Source organism: Echinococcus granulosus, assembly GCF_000524195.1.
Source record: "Echinococcus granulosus chromosome Unknown EG_S00050, whole genome shotgun sequence".
Lineage (NCBI taxonomy): Eukaryota > Metazoa > Platyhelminthes > Cestoda > Cyclophyllidea > Taeniidae > Echinococcus > Echinococcus granulosus.
In genome coordinates this window covers 386,940-413,394 of record NW_020170430.1, presented here as the reverse complement: position 1 = coordinate 413,394, position 26,455 = coordinate 386,940, and the positions used below count along the sequence as shown (strand labels likewise).

General features: G+C 41.4%; 3 protein-coding genes across 3 annotated transcripts in view; all 3 read left to right on the top strand. All coding sequences in view use genetic code 11, as the record gives it.

Moving 5' to 3' along the window:
• The window catches only part of EGR_06075 (Annexin A7), a gene marked incomplete at both ends in the record, with an annotated part of 5,171 nt that extends 2,711 nt beyond the window's left edge, over window positions 1–2,460 (top strand). The window contains 5 exons of the mRNA XM_024495324.1: window positions 535–688; window positions 916–1,006; window positions 1,756–1,831; window positions 2,045–2,157; window positions 2,329–2,460. Of these exons, the coding sequence (XP_024350279.1) occupies window positions 535–688; window positions 916–1,006; window positions 1,756–1,831; window positions 2,045–2,157; window positions 2,329–2,460 (566 nt within the window). The remainder of the gene's footprint in view (window positions 1–534; window positions 689–915; window positions 1,007–1,755; window positions 1,832–2,044; window positions 2,158–2,328) is intronic.
• A 1,972-nt stretch (window positions 2,461–4,432) lies between these two features.
• On the top strand, window positions 4,433–7,095 carry EGR_06074 (Annexin A7; the record flags this gene model as incomplete). The annotated part of the gene is made up of 8 exons (XM_024495323.1): window positions 4,433–4,511; window positions 4,695–4,789; window positions 5,097–5,301; window positions 5,605–5,758; window positions 6,266–6,356; window positions 6,429–6,504; window positions 6,763–6,875; window positions 6,976–7,095. The coding sequence occupies 8 exons, from the start codon at window positions 4,433–4,435 to the stop codon at window positions 7,093–7,095; spliced, it is 933 nt and encodes a 310-aa protein (XP_024350278.1).
• Window positions 7,096–8,783: 1,688 nt separating this feature from the next.
• EGR_06073 (Spectrin beta chain) lies at window positions 8,784–26,455 on the top strand (the record flags this gene model as incomplete). The annotated part of the gene is made up of 19 exons (XM_024495322.1): window positions 8,784–8,934; window positions 8,969–9,120; window positions 9,152–11,626; window positions 11,692–12,303; window positions 15,196–15,429; window positions 16,015–16,092; window positions 16,551–16,723; window positions 16,872–16,962; window positions 17,184–17,330; window positions 17,418–17,564; window positions 17,700–17,897; window positions 18,562–18,912; window positions 19,300–19,536; window positions 20,179–20,487; window positions 20,921–21,232; window positions 22,919–23,331; window positions 24,346–24,835; window positions 25,219–25,766; window positions 25,852–26,455. The coding sequence occupies 19 exons, from the start codon at window positions 8,784–8,786 to the stop codon at window positions 26,453–26,455; spliced, it is 7,722 nt and encodes a 2,573-aa protein (XP_024350277.1).

The window sequence follows — 26,455 nt, the reverse complement described above, 5'->3', positions numbered from 1 at the left end:
AGGCCATTAAGCTGTGCTTACCCTTCCTTCCTACAACCCCAAGGATTATCCACTAGTAGTAGAGTGATTGCGTGCATGGTCCTGCTACGGACGACACATAAGATACGAGTTTTCGAATGGCTACATTGGCCAGACGAGGTGGTAATCGAACCTTCCAAATGATACCAAACGTCCAATACCGTTTTATCATAGACTTAAACCACGAAAAATCAAAGGTAATGTATAACTCACATGTTAAAGAATGTTGTCCATTGAAATTGTTCCTGGTCTACAATCTCTTGACTTACGTTAAACTTTTTCTGTGAGTAACAATGCCATAGGAAATGTTATGTTTTTATCGCACTAGCTTTTAACTAGATAGATCAAATTGGCGTTGGGGAACAATTTTAGCTACTGTCACCTACCACTTTTTTTGTGATTTTTAGTTTTACTCCAAAATAAGAAGAATAGTAAGTTGCCTATGATCTTAACTTAAACTTGATTTCTATTATGAATGCAAAAGGCTTTACTGTCATGTTCCATTAATATTTCAAGCTTCTAGTAGGAACTTGGAGAAAGATGTGAAGGATGACACGTCAGGCGACTTCCAGAAGGTGCTCATTGCTCTGCTCCAGGCAAGTAGAGAGGAAAGCTATGACGAGGATCAGGCGAAAAGTGACTCTTTTGAACTTTATCAAGCTGGTGTGGGGTAAGTTATCAGTCTTGTACTCACTTCGCGATAATAATTTTGTCAACCAACTGCTATATGGTTCGATACAAAAACAATTAAAAGCTTTCAGTTGTTAGTAAAATCAGTGGTAATACAGACCCAGTAGAGTTCTCAAGTCTCATATTGATGTTGAGATGCGCAATTTGACCAAGTGGGCTGTAATCTCAAAAATAACATATATGCTCACATCTTGTTTGAATTTATAGAAAACGTGGGACAGATGAGAGCACTTTCACGCGAATTTTATGCACTCGAAGTTGGGAACAGCTGAGGAAAATAGACGAGATTTACAGTGAGGTGGGTTGACTTTTCATGCACACTCCAACTTTAGCAGGTATGTGATTCTGCAGATGATGCGTGTTTTGAATAAGAGGCATAATAACGTCAGCGTCTAGCTAATGACTTACTAACATGTAAAATTGCAGAGTAGTCAGTTAGCACTGTTGATTGACGATTTCCAACATACACATAATGCGGCAGACCATTGAAAGGAGTGATCGGGGCTAAGAGTTTGCACAAAACCGGTACCGCAAAAATAACCGCCGCAGTGTTTGCTGGGAAGTACGCGTGCAGACTGGCCGTGCGAGTCGCCGCAGCACAAGCACATGATGGAATGTTGGCTGTGTCCCTACTCAAAACATTCACTTGAGGCACTCGAGGCGAGCAAATGATCGGTGATGACGGCGCTCATAAGTTGGCGAGATTTGATTAATTCCTGATCAGCGACTGACCACAGTGGGGATTAAGGATACCGCATACACACAGATGGCCACATTCGGCCATGCACTCTCGCGTGTAGAAGAGAAGTATATTCAAATAGACTGTTCCTCTCTGCCACAGTTGGAAATCCCTGCGGTTAAACTCATCTAATTGAAAAATTCAGTGGACATTACCTTTCACATCTCATAATCTTAAGCATCTTTATGCTGTTGAATTGCCCGTAAATGATATCCCACAATGAAAGTGATTTCACGTCGCTGTAGACAATTTCTGATCTGCTTGGGCTGTTTTCAGGCAATGCCTCTGACATTTTCTCTTTTATAAAGAACTACGGGCACAATCTTATTGCAGCAATTGCAAAAGAAACTTCGGGTGACTACAAGATGGCCCTAACACGTATAAGTGAGTTTTGAGCATTAAATAAGTTCAATTTTATTGAGAAAATCATTTTGGGGCTCCTTAACAAATGGAACAAAGCGAATTTTTACTGCCTCAAATGATTATGTAAAGCGGTGAATAATTCACAACTGACTAATTTTTACCGTTCAAAATTTTAATGAGTCATTCAATAAAATGACAATCAATTCAATTTTTTGTTACCTCATATTATCCTAGTGGAAACAGCAACAGACCCCGACGATACCGTTGTTAAGATGCTCTACAAAAGCATGAAGGGTGTGGGTACCAACGATGACAGTCTCATTAGAATTATGCTGGCCCATGCTGAGGTAATTCAATGGCTATTGACTTCTTCCTACATTTCGTTTTGTTTGAAGAAATCCCGAGAAGTGGAAGAAACCTCTTTTGCATTTAACCTAAGACTGGGCAAAAGTTTTATAAAGTGGTCTTTTGACGATCCCAGCTGGCTAAATAGCTGCTTTACTTCGCCTTTGTTACAGCACGATCTGGCCACACTGAAGAAACTCTTTGAAGAGAATTACGGCAAAACGCTGGCGGAAATGGTCAAAGGTGATACTTCTGGCAATTACAGGAAGTTTCTTCTCGCAATCCTGGAACAAGATGAGGATTGATGAGCCCTGGCATTTTGCACGGAATTTAGAGCTACCATTGCGGATCAAATACCAATTTCGTATTTTGCATGATTTGCTTCCAAGTTTTTTACTAATCTGAGAAATGTAATAGAATTTTTTAGCGCACTATATTTTGATCGGTAATTTTACCAAATATTTTGCTTAGTTGATGGCAAATGAAAAATTGAATTCTAAAATGGAAGTGTATTCCATTCCACGGACGTGTCCTAGAGATTTTAGAGCAGCTTCAGATCTCTAGTCCTATGGTAATTTTAAAAAAAGCGGTAACTTCAGCAGCATTCTTAAATCTGTCCCGCGGTGGCAATATGCGAAGCTAAGTTGGGGGGCACACTTTGATGTACGAAGAGAATAGGCCACATTGCCTGCTTGTAGGTGAGGGCAAACCCGCTTGCTTCAGCATATGGTGACACTACAATGAATTGTGGGTGTCGCCTTGTCTAAGGATTATTCTCGAAAATGATTAGTACAAAGGCTAGATGAATTCTGCACTTGAAAGGCACATTTCTGTTTTCACCTTCTCACTTTTTTAGATGCATACGAAATCCATGCTCTCAGTAGGCACTCCGGCATTGAAGTGGTAGCTGATGCATACGTGTCCCGGCTTTTCGCAGATTGTATCCCCTAATTAACTTTCATGTGCTCATAAGGACTCTTATCTGATACTTTAGTGTTTTTAGACCATTTGATGTAGTAATGATGTCACTTATAGGAGATATGGTCCAAAATGTGAAAAAACTAATTAGCAATCATGGATAACGTTCCTTTCGATTGAATTGTTGGTGATGTTAGCTTCTATTCGTATTTTAAACTAACCAGCTCCAATAAATCCATTTTAGGCATAGTTGGTAACCTGAAGACACTTCGTGAATGGTTAAGATTTACTAAAGGTTTATCCTGTTTATATGGTCGTTTGATGATTTGGACCTCCATGAACCCACCGTACAATTATGAGTCGAATTTTCACTTGGCCTACCCAGCCTTAAATTTGATTGCCAAACAAGCATTTTGCATGTGCAGAAAACAACTCATAAGAAATGACAAATGCACATTCCATTTGAAATAAAAACAAAATTAACGATGTTGTGAACAGCTGCTTTTGAGTACACTACAGATACCGGTGAGCATTCATGAATTCGAAACAGCAAAAACATATTCATCGACGTAAGTGATAGCCAGAGTGGCTTGTGCGAGCAGTCGAACTTTCGAATGTTGGAGAGGACCAATTTCTAAAACACGCTCATACAATGGCATGCGAAACACACCGGGTTACTCACTTTGGCTACATGAACGCAGTGGCACACAAACAGGCCGGAGACCAATCACCCTTGGCTCTCGGGTTGCACAAACAGCGGCATAAGGTACCTTAGCATCGCAACACATCCGTTGAGTCAGTGTTTCGTTGCTCCAATTCTTGTTAAGTCGGTTTATTTACTTAGTAATTGACATTCGATACCGCAGCCTCTTTGTAAAAATTTGATTTATAAAACTCACATCATGATAATTTAGCGCATATTTAACACATTTTATGTATTTGTTTGCAAAATATAATCCACCTCTTTGGAATTTGATATTTACTGTCTTTCCTTATTCTTTCTTACAAGAAACGAATGCCTTTAGTGTCAGAGTGCTTTAATAGACTTGTTTAATTAACATGAATGGATAAATACATTCAACTTTTACGTTAAATCCTCCAACCAAGGTACTTCTTTAATGAGTTGATATACAGCCGAAAAGGTAGCAAATTCATTAAAAGCATCTTTCACACAATGTCTCTGTCTGACTGCCTAACATAGAATTGATGCCTGTCAGAGAGCTGGCGCGTGTCGCACCTCTTCGCCTCTAACATGAGACCTCACCTTGTGTGTGAGTGGATGGCGCCCGGGAGCATTCACATGTGTGGAGTAACCCTCGTGCCGTTTCATTTCAGCTTCTAACCGCTAACGTGTAAGTGATGGCGACTGTCAAGCCTTGCTGCAATTTCGATGCCAACACGGATGCCCAAACACTTGAAAAAGCCATGAAAGGATTAGGTAAACTAACTTATTATTAAGCTTTATCGCACATTAATTTGCCTTTAAAACCACTTATTGGTTATACAGATACGAAACTTTTTGTACATTTCTCAGATTTACGATATCATCCGTAAATTTTTACATAGGTATGTTGCATACAAACCATATGAATGACCGTTCAATGTATTTCCGTTGTTTAAGGGACTGATGAGGCAACCATCATTGACGTTCTCGCACACCGCACCAGCCGCCAACGTCGAGAAATTGCTGATGCCTATAAAGCACAGTTCGGGAAGGTAGATTTTACTCAAATTAGATTGTTTCCTTCTTAGATTTTTTGGTTTCACTCGCTGCTAAGGTGCTTAAATTAAATTAGCTCTGAATTTTTCAACAGACACAACGCTATTAGTGACGGTTTACAATTTAAGCTTGATAATGCAAGAGATTTGCACAAATATTCACCGGATGGGTTATATTTTACAGACGGCCTCTGTTCATAAGCTTTTTGATTTTCTACTAACGCAAGTAAGCACAGCGTTAGCTCATTTTACACATTGCAGAGATGACAATGAAAATAAATTTAATATTTTATGCTAACTGTAGGATCTAAAGGAGGATTTGCACAAAGAGCTGAGCGGAAAATTCCGTCAGGCGGTAGAGTGGTCCTTCTACAATCGCGCCCACGTAAATGCAGCTGCTTTACAGAAGGCCATGAAGGGTGCCGGTACCAACGAGAAGCTGCTCATCGACATCCTCTGCACCGCTAGCAACAAAGAAGTAAAGAAAATAAAGGAAGCCTATGAAGAGAGTAAGTTTGATTCTCTGTGAGACAATAACACTCGCTGCCTTCTCATCCACCGGCTCTTCCTAACAAGGCAAAAATGTATAATGAGAACTTTAAAATAAAATAGGGTGTCATTCACAAAAAATTACTTTAGGAAGTAGGCACTCATATTGGGGGGCCTTCGATTAAACTTCATACCGCTAACTTGCCGTCAAAGTTTAAGCAGATTTTGGAAAAACTTATTTAACTGGAGTAAAGTATTTGACAAAAAAAATTCATTGTTCAGGCCACTCTTATGCATAAATATGTGTATCTTTACTGCTGTAGTAACACAGAAATCACTGGAAGATGATGTGGAGTCTGAAACCTCTGGCGACTTCAAGCGGGTGCTGGTGGCGATCTTGCAAGGCAGGCGTGAGTGCGACTGTAACGAGTCACAGGCGCATGAGGATGCTATGGAGATCTACAAAGCTGGCGAAAAGTGAGCTATGATAAGATTTACATGAGGAGTCTCCAAGCCTCTTAGGTTTCCTGACTAGTATGGCAGCCCCCTGTGGATGCTTTTGGGGAAATTCGATCACAGATGCTCAAAACAACAGTTTTTACCGTGGTGACTCCATCATCCAACCAGGCCGTTTTCAATCAACTAAAACGAAGCCAAACTATGGGGCCATAATAATACTGCATGCTTTTGAATTCAGCCCATCTATCCTACCAGTTTCTCAAGTACAGTTTAGCTATGTAGAAAGTTTATATCGTGCATGGGTAAAAGTTGGCACTACTTCAAGGCTACAAAGTAGGCTGATCTCATAATCCTATATATTGGTATGCTGTGCTTGCTGACTAAGTGGAGATAAATTACAGGTTTCAACTAAAGGGGCTTTGGTTGAGATATTTGGAGGTTTGGAATCACTTTGAATGATGGAAATATCACTACGTATGGATGTAGAATTGTGTGCATATAGGTGTGTAACCTTTTATGTTCTAGTAAGCTTGGAACAGACGAGTCCACATTTACGCGAATCCTGTGCTCGCGAAGCCACGACCAAATCCGTATAATCAACGAGGTTTATCAAGAAGTACGTCTAGTGTAATTCACTATGCTTTTTTTGAAATGCCAAATCTTAGCATTTTGTTTCTTGCAAATGTAGGAAACTGGTCATGATCTCATCAAAGCAATCAAAAAAGAAACCTCAGGAGATTACGAAGAAGCTCTGTGTCGAATTGGTAGGACTTTCTTCTCAAATGTCTGCGTCGATTCCAAAGAAAACCAAAGCCTCCATCACTGTAGCTTGAAAATTGGGACTGTTTAGAATAAAATACACTTATAGGAGATGGGATTTGGGTCAGCTAAAACTTTCATATGATATGGATAAGATTTGGTATTTGTAGGAAAGCAGACGTCAGAACATCACACATTGATACCAACTCAACAAAGTAGGATGCCATCGAATTGAACTCAACGCATGCACATTTCTACTTCAGTGCTGGCATCGAAAGATCTTACTGGCACAGTCGCGGAAATGCTCTACCGCAGCATGAAGGGCGCGGGAACCAACGACGACAGTCTTATCCGCATAATTTTAGCCCATTCTGAAGTAAGCACCTTCCTGGAAGAATGGGTGAAAAAAGACAAGTATTTTACTTCCAGAATGCATTGAGTTTACGAGATTCAACAAGAGTTGCTTGTCTTTTCAGGATGATCTTCGCAAAATTCAGGCCAAATTTGACAGCACCTATGAAAAGTCACTCGTAAAAATGATCTCGGGTGACACTTCTGGTGATTACAAGAATTTTCTGCTTGCCATACTGGAGTAAACTGGATGATTAACTGCACTTTGGTTAATTTTGATTCCGTCAAATAAAATTACACACTTCAGTAGCAATCGTCGTTTTACCTTTACATTTACATTATAGGCATTTGTCAAAAACGCCTCGAAGGGGTGGTGGTAACTAAAATCTTTGGTCTAAAAGTTCATCAAATAAATCTCGCAAAATGGCAACCATGAAATCAGCTACCACGTTTTTACCAGAGAGTTTTTCGCATATAGAGCATATCGGCTAAGGTCATGTGACCACACAGTAGTTAATGTCTACGTGCTAAAACACGATAAATGAACTTCTAGAACATACCTTCTGCTTTGTAGTGATTCCCACACTTTAGCATGCAACGCGTTGTTGTTTGAAGTGATGCATATCTGCCCACGATTATATATGTCAAGGTTAGCACGAGGACATCCAAAATCTGTATTTCATCACTTGGCGTAAACTATCTACTTGATGCACTGTGAAGACGGTTATGAGTTGGTGAAGTAATGTCTTCTGATTTCACTCCCAAGTAGATACTACACCAAGTTCCAACATTAGCATACCATCGCACAAGTTTATTCGTCTTACGGACCCATTATCACTTTGATAATCAGGTAGCTAAACACAAAAGTAGGCTATTCGTTAGAAAGTGTTAGCAGAAGAAATGGTAGTCATTTTGAAGTAGAACCTTTCCTGTGTTAAATTAATATCGCAATTAATTTGACTTTAATGTAGCCAATGAAGCAACAATAAAAGAGAAAACGGCGCAGATAAATCGATTAGATTTCCTCTGTTCACTCGTTATTCAAAATAAAAGGGAAAATAATAAGTACCTATTTCTAAAAATATTTCAACGTTTCTTTGACATTCGAAAATGCTGGCAATTTTTAAGAGGTAAAGATTATGAGTATTTGCTTCAGAGGGAAAGATTTGAAAAGGTTACTTTAACTCTGGAGATCGCAGTTTCCTACATACTGTTCTTTCAATATACGTTTACCCGAATTTGCTCCACGGTCTCTTCGGCTATACGGCATGTTCAGAAATTCATGCCTGTATTTCCAAACTCCTCAATACACCAACGATAAAAATCCCCTTGATACTGGAATGCCTTCGTAAGCTTTTAGAAAATGCTTGCGGCACTGCAGTGGTCAAATGCTTTGACCTACATTCGGCTTTTCCCACACAATGAGTCGTACTCGGGCAAAAGTGCTCGGTACAACACGAAGAATTTAGTTGTCAATGCGTTCGGTCCTGTAACAAAATTATTTAAAAAGTCGGTAGTGGCTAGCATCGGATGTAAACAAGTTTGCTTTTTGAAAGATAAAAGCAAAAACCCCAATGTCATTGCAGCTTTCAAAACAAGCATTACAGCTACGATTGTACATTGGTACCAAACATCATGAATTTTTCAGCCATTACTTTAATTTAATAAATAGCAAACAATATACACCTGCCAGAGGATAACATTTCAAGTGCTGAGTACTAAAGGATATGTCATCTGCCTACTTTGAATAGGATTATTTTAACCAGTTTATTAAACTAAAATTTTTTTATAAATAAAGTAAAAAACTATACAATTTGATTGCCCAACTTGGACATTTAAATGAATTAAATCTCGGTTGATTTCAAGGTTGTGTTTCACCGCATGATATTGAGCGGTGCTTGGAGGCTCATTGTTGAGATTTGGTTATTTTTGAATGGATACGCAATTGGCACGGCCCTTGCAAGCCTCAAATTTTTTCTCGCGATGTGAGGTGCCAGTATGCACCCAGTATGCATTCGATCCCTACAATCCACCAACAAACGGTGGAAAATTGTACGAACGCACACGTATTAAGACCCTAGCAGGTAATCGACCTTCATTGTTCAAACATTTTTGCAGAGGAGCGTGAAAGAATTCAAAAGAAAACGTTTACAAAGTGGTCAAATGCCTATTTGAGGAATGATCAGCAAATGATTGAGGATCTTTTTACGGATCTTTGTGATGGTCGAATCCTTCTCAAACTTATTGAACGTGTATCTGGCTACAAACTGGTTTGCCCTTTTAACAATTTAATATTTTTAGCCTACACCGACACCTGGTAGAATGCGGATTCATTGTTTGGAAAATGTTGAGAAATCACTCGCGTTTCTGGATAAATTAAACGTTCACCTTGAAAATATAGGAGCACACGACATTGTTGATGGCAATAATCGAATCATTCTTGGTTTAATCTGGACCATAATTTTACGCTTTCAAGTTCAAAACATCTCTGTTGTCGAAAAGGTTAGACATGTCGGTTATGAGGACCCGATTGGTCTTCGTCGAAATTCCACTGAAGCTCTTTTGCTTTGGTGCAAAGCTAAAACGCAGGCTTACTCTAATGTTTCAGTGACTAATTTTACAACTAGCTGGCGTGATGGACTTGCTTTTAATGCACTAATACACAAACATCGCCCCGATTTAATTGATTTCACCTCTCTTTCACCGGACGAACCATTGCGCAATTTACATATCGCTTTTACAACCGCTGAACGCTGTCTTGGAATTCCTAAGCTACTAGACCCCGAAGACATCGTTGTTGAGGAACCGGAGGAAAAATCTATTATTACTTATCTGGTATCTTACTATCACTACTTTGCTCGAGAAAAGGCTAACACTGTGCACGCACGTCGTATCGAACGAGTCATTAATCTTTTGAAACGTTTTATAAACGATGTCAAGGATTACGAAGTAACCGCTGATAAGCTGATGAGGTGGATCCATGAAAGTACCTTACGCATGAATGATGCAAGTCTTCAAGGCAATTTGGAGGGTCTCCAGCGCCAACTGTTTGAATTGAACCAATTCCGTAACCAAGAGAAGCCACTCCATTTCTACGAGAAAGGCGAACTGGAAGTGGCTTTTTTTGTAATTAGGAATAAAATGCTTGCAGCTGGTATGCGTGTTTATATTCCTCCAAAACAACTGCGAATCTCAGAGGTAAATAAGGCATGGGAAGTGCTGGAACAGTGCGAATACCAGCGCTGGCTGAATTTGAATGATGAATTGAGAAGGCAAGAAATGCTTGATCAGCTTTTTCTTAAGTTTGAGACAAAGTGCACAATGAGAGAGACGTGGTTGTTTGAGAACCAGCAAATTGTTGAGCAGGAGTTGGTTGGATCAACTCAGTATGCTCTTCAGATTGCCTTAAAAAAGCATGAAGCTTTCGAAGCTGATGTGTTTGCCTATGAGGATCGGATTAAAATGCTTGTTGAGATAGCGAATGAATTGAGACGCTCTCGATACTTCCAAGACCATAGAGTTCAGTCTCGTTCCCAACACGTGACAAATCAGTGGAGGGTTCTCCTGGAAACGATTAAAAGTCGTCGTTTATTTATTCAACAAAGAATCATTTGTAGAGAACGCGATACGGAATTTGATTATCTGATGAAGGTTGCCGCAGAATTGAGGAATAGAATAGATGGAATCGATTCTGGCAGCAATTTTGAGCAAACGCAGTACGCTCTTATGAAAATGGAGGCGACTGATAATGAAATAAAAATATTGTGTATACAAGTGGATAATCTTTTGGCCAAACATCGAGGTGGCCACGTCGAGGAGCTGGAAAAGGAGTGGTTTAGTGTGGCAGATCAGATCATGGTATCAGCAGAGGAAAAGAGACGTGAAGTCGAATTGGTGGATCAGCAACAGCACCTATTGCCTGAGATTCCCCGTTACAAAAACTACGTACTAAGCAGGATGCGTTTCCTTGAAGCATTGGAGTTTCAGCTTTCATACGAAGCAGCTAATCGGATTCACAGACAGGTTAGGTATATTGAAGATGACATGGCTACGAATCAAAATTGCGTGAATTTGATTGAGGAGCTTTTAGAAGGATCAAAGTGTGACTACCAAAACTATGAACTCATTGCATTGTGGCGACTACTTAGTCAAATTCTTAGCTCCCTTAAAGTCAAAACTGTATTCGTTGGCGATATTCTCTTCCTAAATGGTGAATTCGATGACGCCGAAAATTGGATCGCGGAAAAAACAAAGATAGTGGAGTTAGAAGATGGCCCAGTCGAGTCTTCGGTGCGTCTTAATCAAAAGTTGTTAGAGGAAGTTGAGGTCTACCTTCACGTAATCGAACACATCAATGAGAAGGCAATGACGCTCAAGGAGAGCTGCAAGGATTTTGACATTTTACCAAACGATTTTACTGAAAATTTTAATGCGAAGGCTCTCATTCAAAGCTTTTTCAAAGTTAAGAAGGAAATCGAGCACATACTTGTGGAGAAACCTGAAAGTGTACTTCGCTCGTATTTAACCCTTGTGGACAAAGTCAAAAAGAAACAAGCTTTTCTAATAGATGCACTTTCTATTCAGCTATTTATGCACAATTCGAATCAAGCTCGAGCTTGGATAACTGATAAATCCTCACTTCTTGCCCGGCTAAAAGAAGCTAACCTTAATGTTATTTGTGGAAAAGGTGTTTCCACCAGCTTGCGGGAGGAATTCGATTTTGTCGAACGTCGATTTGAAGAGATTGAAAACCAAATGAGCGATATGGCTGAAAAGGTAAGCTGGCTACTTTACATCTTGTACATTTTTGCACTTTTCCACATTTCCTTTCCTTCAAATAGGTGGCAAATATTAATAAAACGGCTACCAATATCATTGATGCTGCAGCAATTGAACAGGCTTCAGATGCCAAAGCTGTGCTGTCTCAAGTGACAGAGGCAAGGAACCAGCTAAATGACGCATGGAATCACCTTGCAGATCGGGTGGAAGATTGCCGGTACAGGTTGAACTTGGACCATAATTTCCTCTGTCTATGCCAGGATTGCTTCTATACTAATGAATGGATTAAGGAGAAGTTGGCCGCTCTCAATCAACACAACTGGACCTACATTCCTTCTGTGTCACATTTCTCACGATTGAAAATGTTTTTGAAATCATTAAAGTCGGATGCAAAAGTGATTCGAGCAAAAGTTGACAACATCGGTGAACGGATTACGGACTCCTGTCAGATCTCTGACGGTCTCTCAAAAGAGAGAAGGAGTTGGTTATTCAAGGAGCATGATGCGCTCTCCGGAAAGCTAGCAGGGCTTGATCGACAATTAGACCAGTGCGAAAGCTTGCTGACATTACATGGTGGGCACCTACAGTCGGCGCAATCACTAGGAGAGTTTCTACAGTGGGTTTTCCATTTAAAAGACAAGAACTCTTGCATTTCAATTCCTTCGAATCTTGAGGTGAGCATTGGTTACCAACAAACGTCGAATGAGGTAATTGTCACAACGTCTGATTTGTTTTACCGCACCAGTCCTGTGCTTGAGCCTCTCCTACTCCATATTGCTGTTATCACTAAGACTATTAAAACTGACATCGCAAAGTTTAAACTAAGAAATGGATACCTGTCAATCCAAGGTTCTGAACATTCGTGCAGCTGCAAGAGTATTTGAAAGTCATTCAGTGTTTCGAGGTATGGCCCGTAACTGAGAATGACGTAAAGCCGGAAAAACAAGCAGCGTGATTCTCTATAGTGATTGGGAAAGTTGTTCGTACTAATAGAGAATTCACCGCCACTCGACCCCCCCCCCCCCCCCCCAAAGTTTTTAGTTCCGCATGAAAGTGTAAAGAAAAGTATACTGATCCATGGGCAGCCTCTGACAAAAAGGAAATCATAACTCAAATTTGGACCCAAGCGGTTCGTTGTAACCTAGCTGCTAGAATTAACTTATCAAAATTAAAATTGAAGCCCTTGTTAGTTCCGGATCCTGGTATGAACAGTTTCAAAGGTGTAGAGGCCACTGTGATAGTCAAGTCTATGAATATATGCAAAAACTCCAAAGGATAAGGGTGCTAGCAGAAGCAAAAGCTTGAAAATGTCACTAAATGTAATTCAGCATCGGTTGACAATATGATAGTACATTTTGATGCCACAAAACTGCGGAACATCTATAAGTCCTGCGGTCTGCGGCATTTTTGTCGTATCTATCGGTTTCGAAATGCTAAATGTCATAAACTTGGTTGACAAGGCTATATTCAGCTTGCTTGCCAAATCTTAAATACCTGCATGGCGAACGCAGCTTCTGAGGAAGAGATTCCTATTTCTGACATTGGTCCTCTTGCTCTTAGAGCTAATTTTGCCAGTCCATCCAGTGCATTACGATAAATTTTGCCATCAACATTGTGTACAAGCACTTTTGTTGCTGACACAGACAGCATTAAGTTCTTTGTTTACGTCGATTTTCTCAAACGACTCTAACCTGCTATGTCAGTCAGATTCTCCGGTGTTTCTGTGAGAGGTATTGTGAAAAGCTCACTGAAGGTTTTGAGGTTCTACCAACTTCTCCTTACTGACTCTCAATTCAGGCCTAGTAAGTGTCACTGGTCACTAAAGTACACGAAACCTTCAAACGTTTCAAACACATTTCATACTAATCTTCAATCAAAGTTGTGCAATCCACCGAATCGTTGCCTCAAGGCATCCGGTGGGATGAAGATTAGGTTGGTGTCACCTGTGTTGAAAGATTCTCTAGCACTTGCGAAAAGACGAATTGATCTGTTTGAGATATGGGAACTCTTTAGGAAAGCATCGAACCAACTATTAGAGAAAGCAAAGCTTACAGCCTTTTGGTTATCAGCTTGCACAATGTTTATTTACAATGAAGTCTTGAAGTTTTTTCATAATCCTCAAAATTCGTTGGCTAAGTCTTCTGCCGCAAGAAGCCAACGAAGGAGTTTTGTACTTACTGCTTGCCACTATAGTATTCAACATCACAGTGCAAAATTCATTCCGTATGTTGATTGTCTACCTCGAAAATCGACTGCCGAAGGGCTATTATCTCTGCTTCCTTACATGGTTAGTACTGATCTCTCGGTATAATCTAATACGTGCCATCCCCTAAATTCATTATGACAACGCTCGGCACGAAAAGTAAAAATAGTGTTTACAGAATTCTGTAAAGGTCGTAAAGAGCACTTCGTTGCTCCTGATGGATTATTGTATCATGGAGATGGAAACGGAATGCGAGCCCTCCAAGATTGTTGACTTTCTAACTTGTCTTGCATTTGGGTGGCTAGAACTTAGCAATAATATCTGCAGTATTTTTTGAAATACACTCCGTTTTTGTACAAGGTCCATTTAAGAACAAGTAGAATGCACATCTTGGCCAATGGCTTGTGAATTTCGACAACACATGCATTGAAGTATTCCTGGGAAAATACTATGTATGGGTTATTCCCAACTCTTATTACAACTGAAGGCATGTTCCACTATTTCGTTTGCTACAGATTTTATTCTCAAAGCACCCTGGAAACTTTTAGCCGATTAGGAGTTTCATGTGCATGATTGACTGACAATAAGACTCATTTCTCGGCACAGATGTTGAGTGTTGACATCTGTCAATCTGTGCGATTTCATTGAAAATAGAATACGCTACAGATAACCTCCGGATGCAGTATCACAATGCTGTACATCCCGCAGCCGAATCTAGTCTAGTACAGCTGTTTTAGCGTCATGTTTTTAGGAGAAATAGGCTTGGTTTGGATTCAGTAGAAGGCGTAAGCTATCTGGACAACGATCTTTGTTTCTAAGGGGAATCCTGCATTTTGATGATAGTTCTGTCCATTGAAGGCATACTGATAAACTTGCGTACAATTTGCCCACCCCTGATCCTTCTGGTTCTAGCACTAATCTACTACTTTGGAATCTGGTGTAAATTCCGCACACGTTTAGGAAGACCTAATTCTGAACGAGCCAGAGCCTTTCAACACTCCAGAACAACTCAGACCAAAGCATTTGCATGTCTGCAAAAGCTTAGTATCTTGTAAACTGTACTGTACATGGTGATCTTCACGAGGTCTGAATTCTATCATTACTCTCATTAAATCGCATTTCTGGCTTATATTACCAACTTTTCTGGATACAATTGGGTTTCAGTTTCGGTCTTGATTAGGTCTTGTTGTTACTAGTTTTAACTAGTTCTGGTTTTGAGCCTCTCGGACTTGGTAGAGCTGTTGCGCCAATATAATTTTACATAAGCAGATTAGTTTTTTAGTTTTAGCGGATTTTGCCGCGCTTTTTAAGGTTAAGTTTGGAAAAAATATTTTGGAAATTTGGCACGTTGGTGAAATTTTAGGAGGTACGTGCTTCAGTGTGTTCACGAGAACAGGATCTACAGGAACTGCTAACCGCTGAGAAACGCCTGGAGAAGCTTTTGGGAGACTACGAAAAAGTCCATCATTTGGTGGACACCGAATCGCCTGTCAAAGAACCCCGTGTCAATCCGGTGCAGGTTATTGAGGAATACGCCGAAACGTGCGATCTGGTTCGGAAAAATATTAACAATCTAAACCAAAGCATCGCAATCCAGGTACGTTAAATCAGCTTATAACAAACAAAGTAACAAACCGGAATCCACCCTTCTTCATCATGACTCTGGAGTTAACAAAGGTTAAGCTTAGTAGAAATGGTAAAAAGTGGGTAAAAGTAGCTATTAGGCAGAATCAGCCTTAATTGGTCTTCAGAGTACGTAAACCATTGTAACCATTTCTAGTTTTACTAAGTAATGCAAAATGATAGATTATTTTCCCCGTTGATGCGTTTCTGTGACCTCCATTTTCGAACTAGGATTTTGCGATATACCGATTCTAAATACCTGAAATCCGGAAGTCATCATATTCCCCTCAGCATTTGGGGGCAGTTTAAATAACGCAATCATTCAAGATGAGAAGTGGGAATCGCGGAAGAGTCAAAGTTTTGGCATTTTTGATTCAGCGGACTTCTTGTTAAAAACAAGTTTGTTTGCATAATTTGATCAGCAAGGGGTATTGTGGGTTGAGACCCTATTTTGGCACCTTCAGGTCTTTGTTAACACCACTGGACACACAATGGGAAATGTTGAGTAGCCCGTAGCGACACTCGAAACATGGATGTTTGCATGTTTGCATTGTTTCAGGATTTATTCGCTGAACTTGGAGGGCTGGAGGCTGCAGTGTATCAGCAAGATGCCTACTTGAACCAGGAATGCCAACTGGTATGCAATACCGTTTTAGCCAACCAATGTTTGGGCTCCCAATCACACCAATCTAGCACATTACTATGACAAAATAGTGTTTCATTCGCTAATCCCTTCTTTGACGATTTTACCAACGTCCCTTTTTACGTACACTTTTATAACCATTAGATGTTACGCTAATTCAAAGCATGTTCTATTACATCTCCAAGGTTGCTCAATGGTAGTACTTTTAGGTTTATAGCAAGCGTTAACAAGCCTAACAAAAGTGATACCCTACATGTGCCCTTCCTAACTGCACTTTGCGACAATATCTTGTTCACTTCATCAGGGCTTACTCAGTCCAGTACCACCTATCCCCTGAGTAAATCCTCAGGTCAGTTTTCAAGCAAATGGTGATCTACTTTTAATCTTGAGCATACACAGCACCGCCTGAATATGAGACCTTGTAGTTACAGCACTCTAATCTTGTTGAATAGGAGTCTCTTGAAGCAGTGGAAAGCGCACTAAAATGTCATGAGGCGTTTGTCGCCTCAATGCTTGCCTGCTGCAACCGATTCAATGCACTCGAGCGCAAAGGTCGAGACTTACTTACCGGTGATCACGGCAATGAAGACCGCTTCTTCTCCAGAACAAATAATCTGCGCCAAAGGTGAGCGTTTCTTCTACCGCGGAGAACACGGAAACGAAGGAAGCTATGATTTTCTTCTGTTGTGCTTTCAAGTTTTCTAATTTAATGCAAGAATTTCGGCTATTCTGTTCAAGGATTTCGAATGACATTATTATACTTTTAAATTTAGATTAGAGCAAAACAAGAAGAAGGCCTATGAATGTGAACGGCATTTGAAAGAAAATTTGCGCCTGCAAGAGCTGCTGAATGATTTCGCCGACGTAAGATCTCATATTGCCCCTTTGAAGCATCATTTATTTATCACTTTGTAGTATTTTGCATTTTGAATGGATATTTCCTGTGTTTAAATATGCATCCAACTCTAATTCTTTGAATGTTATTCATATGGCTTTTTTGCCCAAAGTTGATTTCGCTTTCTCCAAACAAAAAATAAACAAACGACAGGGTGGAAATTAGTCTTGGTTATACGTACACTTTGCAGATCGAGGACTGGATGTCAGAAAAGCTGGTGGCATTGAATCAAGTGACGCTAACCTCGAAGCGCGACGTCTCGAACGCCTACGGCCAGGTGAAGGCGCTGCAGGAGGAGATAGAGGCTAGTCGGGAGCGTGCGGAGGGTATCATCGAGGTGCGTCAGCTCTGATAAGCTTTACTAACCTTTCCTGTCTGTGACTTAGGTTTCCAAAAATGGGGTGTGCTTCTTTTTAATCTTCAGACTGGAAAACAGCTCATTGATTCTTGTCCCAGCGTCAGTCGCGTCGTTTCTGTGAGCATCGACACCATGTACGTGCACTGGGAAGCCCTGCTAAGGGAACTTCACAAACAAATGCTGAGTCTGGAGGAATTACACAGAGGCAAGTTTGTACATTCCCTTTGTTTCGGTTTTATAGTTATTGAAACTTTTCTAATGGATCTAAAACGCTCCTAAATAAGCTGTATGAGGAAATATTCAACAAGAAATCAGCGTTTTTCTGGCAACAAGTTTTGATGATTTTAGTGTTCTTCGTTTGCAGAATACCTGTTGAATGGGACGGTGCAAGAATTGTTACAATGGGCCGAAAAACTGCTTCCCAAAGTGAAAACAGATATTGAGGATTCCAGCTTAGCAATTGCAGGTCTAACAGAGCTTCAACAGCTGTTGGACTCCCACCAGAGAGACTGTCAAGGTTTTTCGAACTACTCCGAAATGGCAGCTGTAATCAAGGCTAGTTCTCCTACCTAAAGTTATTTTAAGATTTCAAAGTGACTGAATTTACACCATCAGTACAGTGCAAAACCAAACCTCAATAAGAATAATGTATATATTACACTTGCTCATACCTACGAAGAGGAAATCATATGAACAATTGTACTATCAAGAATGTTCAGACTCGTTCTTAATTCAGCAATCGGTGCTGTTCTGGCGATTGAAGAATAGGGGCTTGGGCGCACACATTCTCTCCTGATTAAGGGGATCAACTAAAATCTTTTCTTCCTGTTACATGCAAACCAGTTTCCATAGTACATTTTTATTTAAATGGATTAGATGCTGGCAATAAACCATTGTAATTATTCCAGTTTTGCTGAAAACATTTCCATAAGAATCTATTCAACAACTGTGACATTTTGTGAGTTGGTACCGTACCGAAATACTGTCTTTAGAACAGCACTTTGTACTTAGCTGGGACTTATGTCTGTTTGGCAACATGAAAGCCTTGTCACCTCCACTTTGGGTTCAACTGGAAGTTATTCTATTTTGTCTCTCACTGGGCTATGTTGTGTTTTGTGATACTGGGCGATAATGTGCCTTTTTATTTTTACGAAGCTGTAGGTTTTATTATTAACTTATTTTAATTAAAGAGTCTGATACTGTTATGTAGGAGCACACGGATTCACTGTCGCAGCGGCATCCTGACCGCGCTGCCGATCTCGCTGCTGTAAATACGGAGGTGGACAAGCAGTTGTGTGCTGTGAGCGCAGCCTTAACACAGCGCGAAGACCTCCTGAATCTACACATCACGGTTGCCAGTCACCTGCTCGATCTGAACTCGGAGCTTCTCTGGGTGAAGGATAAGTTGGTGCAGATCCGCCAGCCATTCAACGACTGGACGCCTCAGGACAGGTGGTCCGTTGGCAAACATCTGCTTCGCGTGCAGCAAGAGAACCGGCGATTGATGAATCACATAGCAGAAGTGGAAAATCGTGGACCTAGAGTGAAGGCTCTTTGTCTTGTAAGACTTCCTTAAAGCACATGGCTACTTTTGAGCAACATGAATTCCCTCTCTGACCCATAGCCTACTAATTATTGCTTCAAACAGTCTTATACCTGAGTCATATGCACATCTGAGGAGGGTTTCCTAGTGTGATCTGCTAAAAGGAGTGGGACCGGTAGAAATGATTACCTTCTCAGCCACATACAATCGCATACACAATATTCTTTTTATTTGTGGTGGAATTTTCCTGTTTTTTGCAACGTCGTCGCAGAAGCTAATCCCAGATTTTTAGAATTACGTTAATAGTTTATTGTACCCTTTACTTCTATATTAATTTGAACAATCAAAATAATTAAATACTAGAAATACCTTTAAATAGTGTGAAGAGTACCTAATCTGTTGCAGAGGGTGAAGGAAACGTATTTGGGTAAAAGTGAAGGTGCCGCCGAAAGAGTTGGAAGTTTCCGCGAAGTTCTGGGTGAGTTGGAACAGGCCTGGTATACGGTCACTCATCTGCTCGAGGTTCGACGAGAAGAACTACGGTTGGCTGAGGCCATTCACAAATTCTTCTTTGATGCTGTCAATATGGAGGCCTGGATATCCGAACGGGAGCTCTACTTGCAAAGCATCTGCGAGCCCACCGTAACTTCTTTTATTCGCTCCTTTCTGCTGCGTTGATCAGGCTAATGCATTATTTTAAAGAATCCACATCTTTTTGTCCTTAACCAAATTTGTTCAATTTTAAGCATTCATCAAATCCAACAATTGGTTACAGTTCTTAAGATAAGGTCAGTCCCATTTCAGGGGTGATTCTTAGTTGGAAAATTATTCGGATGGGTGAAAAATAGCCCTGATTTTCCCCAAAATGGGAAAGTAAAGATATTTTAAGTAACTGCTAAGTAGTTGTTTCATGATAACTATCTTGAAAGAAACATCATATCTGCACTGTCTTTAAAGCTTGATTATGGTCAAGAGCCATGTATTCTGATCACTGTGGCATTATTTCGTGCAATGTCTATTAGTCAAAGCATTTGTTCAGCACGCCAAAGAAGGTGTTTCGGTTCCTGTAATCTGTAATGCTTGCTCTCGAAAATTATGAATGACTACGTTACATGACCACTTCACCGTCGGTAGCTCTCAGGAGACTCAAGTGGATGTTAATAATGCTGAATAGCTCCCCTTTCGTGCGTGTAAATTACTTGAAGTATTTGCTATGCCTAAACGACTATTTTTTTGTAGCCCACAAAAACAAACACTCATATTTTGATCATGCCTTCACTGCAGAGCATTGAGGAGGCCAACCGATCCCTACGTCAATTGAATGTGCTACATGAAACTGTCAAGCATTGGTCTAACGAAGTCACCAGAACTCACCGCCGGGGGAACGAGTTGTGTACCCAACTTTCCTCGGGCGTGCAAATAAATGGCAATTACGTGAGCGCTCCACCAGGAGCCAAGTCTGCGGTTGCCAACGCAATCTCGCGGCTTGTGAATGACTTCGCGCTTCTCGAGAACAGCGTACTAGACTGCCGAAAGGATCTGGTTGAGTCTATCAGCCTGCACGATCTAATGCAAGATGTCAACGATCTTGAGGTATGAACTTTTACTTTGAAACCAAAATCTCCGAAATTGGATAAAGTGTTTGATCAAGCAATCATTACCTGTAACCATGGTTAAAATTTTGAAGCATTTGGTTTATCATCGGTATTCTTTACTTCTAACTTGACATGAAACTTACTGGTCCAATACTATTCTTGGTGATAAGGGTATATTCTGTTAAGTCAAATCCAGGCTAACTTAATTTTGCTTTCAACATATTATAGTCTAGGACAGAGCGTTGTTTCCATAAAATAATGTGACAAAATTGTAAACTTAATGCGAAAAAGGATCATTTTAGACTTCTTGGGTCATACTAAAAGCAAAGTTAGTCATTAAATCTAGGGTTTCAAAACACGTAGCCAATACCACATAGCTTTTTATTTTCTGATTGCTGACGATGTGCTATGCATACTTTGTTGGACCACAGGACTGGATAGCTGAGCGGCAAAAGACCGCCAAAGACCCGAATGTGGGCGCTGACTTGGAGCAAACGTTTAATCTCAAGGATCGTTTCGACCAATTCTCCAAGTGCACACGGAAGGAGGGCGAACGTCGTGTAAAGATGATGCTCTTTCGCATCGACCAAATTATCGCCAAAGGTCACAAAAACCGTTCTGAGATTGCGCTTGCCAAGGACGGCCTTAACGAGGACTGGGCTGACCTGCTTGAAATGATCACCACCAGAGGGCAGCTACTGAAATCTGCCCTCACGCTCCACCGATTTTTCTCCGACGCTCAGGTAAGGCGGTGTTAATGAAACAGTAGTTAATCAAAAAGGGGAGGAGAAAATGAACACTTAAAACAACTCTTTTTGTAAGAATTATTTGTACTTTACGGGATTTCGGACGAATTTATTTATACTTCCTTGACATCGGTTTTCAATCGAGCCATTGACCATTGTGAATAAAACTGACATGATTGTCTGTAAAGCTAATTTAGTTGTAAGTGTCTTTGGCAAGTTCGCAGTCACATTACTAGCTCAAGGATACTTTGGTGTTTAAACGTTGCTCGTCAGATTTTTTCCCATTTGTGTACCGTAAAAACATTTGTTTAGCCATTTCGTTTAAAGAAAATCATTTTTTGATAGTTGATGAACAACCATCCAAAGGACACTTTTAATGCCTAGCTCATCTGTCCATCTACTTCAAATTCACTTTGTCCATTTCGTGTCATAATTGTGATCGCCATTCTCAATGTTGTGGGTGAATAAGTGCTCCACTTCCCATGTTTCCTTCAAAACTGTCGTGGTAAGCGTGCTGCCACTCCACAACCGCTCCTCCGTACGCTCACACACGCGAAGTGGGCATTTGCGTGGTGTGTCCGTCGTAGTGGGCGAGGTCACGCCCATGCAATCAAATCGGCTTGCCCATGCTCCCTCCCACCCTTACTCCCTGCTCTTCTGCACTAGTCTTTTGAGTGAGTCACTGAATGTAGGGCGAGGACGTGTTCCCCTAAACAGAACCTCTGTAACCTGTTTTTTTCGCACACGTTTGCCTATCCTCCTTCATCCCATCAATAATACCTGCTCAATGATGGGTTTTCCTTTCATTCTCACTGTCAATGCTCTCAGATTCGTACTTGGAAAAACCTTCCCGATACAATGTGTCATGTCATAAGCATGATCAAAATAATTTTGGATGGGTAAATTTTGTAGAGGAGCCAGATACAAAAATTCGCTAATGGGAGGAAGAAAAATAAATTAGTATGCATGAACTTAGTGAAAGTATTTTTCAGTCAGCGCTTATCGTTGCTGAGTTTAGCAAGACTGAATGAAGATAACATAGTTATTAGAATGCCTTTGTAGAACAATGTAAACTTTCGGCCACTTGCAGTAGTGTGTTGCCTAGGAGAACAGTAACAAAAGTTGGGTGGAAGATATTCTCTTCGTGTTTCCCGTATTGTCTGAAGTGACATTGACCTCCTACTTATTTCCCTCAGCTTTGATTAACAAATTTTAAAGATGTTTTAATAGGTTGATCAATTATACTTCACGATAACTTAATAGTCCGTCTTAAATGGACTGACTCGCATGACTTTTTATTTGTATCATTACCCGTAAGTTGATGTCAAACGCACTGAAAAGGTCATAAGAAAGCAAATACAATTGGAGTTGGATTCATGACATTGAAAACGCAGCTAATTCATCCACGTCCCTTATTCCAAAAGAGGAAGTATGCTTTCTATCATGCAAATTGTAATAACGGAAAGTTGTGCGACTCAGATGTAGTTATTATGAGATCTAAAGACGAAGGAACGAAGGCTTTATCCACATTTACGAATGACATATGAACTGTTTATGAAATTTATTTCATCCTCAAAAACGTAAAAGCTTAAGAGAGGATTTATTCAACTTACTGATACATGGTGGGTAAAATTATGCCGTATAAATGTAGAAAGTGATTCATATTTTTCACTTATTCTATAGTACCTCGAGAAGCAGATCGAGGAGTTCTATCAATTCCTGCCAGAGGAGCCCACTGTGGAGATGGTGACGGACCAGTTGGCCTCAGCAGGAGGTCACGGCGGTGGGATCGCGAGCCTACGACGGCGGCAGGCTGGGGTGCAGCAGAGACTCGCTCACCTCAACTCGAGCTGCGCTGCCCTCGCCGCCACTGCGGTCGCCCTTCTGCCCACCTACTCAGGCGAGGAGGAGATACGTCTGAGCTTGCGCCGCGACTGCGTCCTACGTGCTGCTCAGGACCTCGCCGCTACCGCTGAGGCGCGTGCCCAGCAGCTGGAGGAGGCGCAACACTTCCACCGTTTCTTTTCCACCGCGCACAACCTCCTCTCCTGGTTTGCTGAGGCTAAGAACAAAATGAGCCAGCTTAATGGCCTGAGGTACAAGCATCTTTTGAAAAGTAAACCAAATCCTCGCTAACTGAAAATGGGATATGGTCAACAAGTGCTATCGGGGCCTAAGTGGGTCTGGTTAAATGAAATAATTACAACCGCTTAAGAGAATTATTTATGTGTAAACGAGTTTGCAGAAAGTACAAAAACTTATTCTCAATTTAAATTTAACTCATCTCTAAATATTAGTGAAAAAATCGCTCAGAGCTTATCAACCTAGGATGAGCTAGCGTAGTTAACGGATCCCAATGAAAATGAAACACCAACTCCTAAGGCATTTATAGTAAGAAATTATCAAATTCTCATCGAACTTCTAGTTAGTACCTATTTGAATTCGAAAGATATGGGTCTCTTCGAACGCTGTGCGTGTTTTGAATTAAATGCTTTTACAAATTCTTGGTCTCTGCATGCACTTAGTTTATCGGTAGAAATGATTTTTGTTCTCAAACACAGCCTTGCTAGTTAATCCATGTTCATCTGTCGGAGTTGTCATTGTAATTAGCCACGTCTAAGGACAATTTATCATTAAAAACTTCACAAGATGCATGGGCCATAACGTTAAGAATCCTCTAGGTATTATCAGTGCTCTTTACTAGAATGTATCCCTTAAGATGCAACGAAAGAAGTTAATGTGAACCAGTGCCTCTGTGCCTGCTGCAAATCTCCACGCAAACTAGCTTAGACTGATTTCTTGCGTCCTTTGGCCGCATTTGAGTAGACAAAATTCTGACACGCAAACCCGCTATTTATAAACTAGTAGATCGCTTGTCCAAAGGAATTGTCAGTAATTAAAACAGTGGTTTTGTTTCCCTGTTATGCGACTATTTGTGAGAATCTGAGGGAAAATGTACTATTTCACAATTATTTGCAACATACCACCGTTGGGTTACAGTTAGAGGTGGATTATTTGTCCGCTTAGCACTGAATAGTCCCTCATAATGCTAAAATTGAAAATAACACTGCAAAATGGCAATCATCTGTCCTTCTTAATTTCATAAATAGCCGAACAATACACGGTGTGGAACGTCTTATCGCAGAGCACCGCCAGTTGTACGCAGAACTGAGGATTAAGGTAGAGCAGGTGGAGGAGTGTCTGGATGTAGGGCGCACGATCTTGGGTATCGGGAGTCATTCAGTTACGGACGAAGCCGTTGCGCCCTCGACGAGTCATCTACACGCGGTATTGACGGCACCTCAGGGTGAGGTGCGAGAGGCGTGCGTGGCGCTAGCGACGGAGCATATCCTCATAGAGGCACTATGGCGCGAGCGGTGGGAGCGACTGGGAATGCTGCTTGACGTGCGCTACTACCTGCGTGACGCGGCGGCTGCGGAGTCATGGCTGGTTAGCCGCGAAGTCTACCTCGTCTCGGTGCGACGCAACATAGGTGAGACGTTGGCGGAGACGCTTGCCCTGCTCGGCGCACATTACGCCTTTGAGCGGGCCTGCGCCTCAGCCGAGGAGAGGTTCGCCGCTCTCAAGCAACTCACCAAGGTTCGATGCTGCATCACTCATAATTCTTTTAATCGCATTTCTAAATACACCTGATCCACGTTAGAATATTCGCTCAACGATGTAGAGGGGTCACAGAGAAGTAGCAGCACAACACAAAATCAATCACAAATCATGTGTAAGCGTTGCTTATAAGTACAATAATAATACGATTCTTGATGTTCTAATTAGCATACAATTATGTCACACACGTCTAATTCATCTGAGAACCCGATTTTTGCAATTCGCTGATACTTCTGTTATGAAATAGTCATGTAGTGAGCACCTTGAATGTGCACATAACGAAACTTCTTAAGCAATCATTGTCAGTTTATTGCATATCATATCTGCTGTGACTACAGCTAACCATTTTCTTGAATCAACAGATGGAAATTCATTCTCTGGAGTGGAAACCCGAAGACGCAAGTCGCCACGAAAAGCAAAGGCGTGATAATATTCGGCGTGCAATACACGAGTTCCTTCCGCCCTCAAACTGTTCTACCAGACTGCCCCCGCAGGCTCCACAGCCTATGCCCAGCGGGAGTCAACCCGTCCAAGCCGCAGTCACATCAAAAGAACCGTGCCCACCCAAGCCAAACCCAGCAGTAACCCAATCTATGGTTGCTCAAAGTGCATGCACATTTTCACCGCCAGCGCTCTTCGAAAGAGCCACGGAAGTCACAAGGACAGTGCAAATTCCACAAAAACGCACATCCAGAGCCTCTCTTTCGGCGATGGCGGTCCCAAAGTCAACGCTTGAACGTCAGGAAGAGCCGCCACAACCCCTTCCATCAACTAGCTCGGCTGATATCTTCTTCCCTCGAAGGGCGCGCGTTACTCCATCAAAAAATCCGTCTGATGAGCCAGTCACATCCACAACGCCCTTTGAGGAGGCTGAGGAGGGAAAGACTCTCGAAACAACTTCCAGTACCAGGTTTGTTTATGTGAGTTAAAATGAAGTTACTTTTATTTCCGAAGCACAGTTCAATCTAAGGTTTGTGTCAAATGGGTTTTCGCAGGCCTCAAGGAAGTTTTCCCAGCACTTCGGTGAACACACCACCATCGGGAGCACATGCAGAAGTTGCGGAACCAGAGGCTACACTACTGGCATCCACGGAGGAGCTGCCGCGCGTTGAGGGACCGTTGATTCGAAAATGGGAATTGGAGGCCGGAGGAATACGCCACAGCCGAGGCCGTGGCTGGACATCCATCTACGTGACTCTGATGGATGGCAAGTTGACCTTCTACAGAGATCGGCGCACGCGTCGTGAGCAGGTGGGAGAAACGTTTCATGGCGAAGCCCCGATGGAATTAGGTGGCGCGATTGCTGTTCCGGCTCTGGACTACACAAAGCGACCCTTCGTGTTCCGCCTCAGACTTTTTACTGGTGCAGAATACCTTTTTCAGGCTGTAAGTGCTGAAGTGCTTCAACGCTGGATCGATGTCATCAATGAGTCAGCCAGCAGGCTGAGTCAGCGAGGACCCAGAAACCCTCATGAAAGGGCTCATTCTCTTCCACCCCCATCTCGTCACTCGAGAACATCTTCTGCTGCATCTAGTCAGGTGGAAGGACCTCATAAACGCCGTCATAGCTCTCTTCGGCGCATCCTTAAACGAACCTGA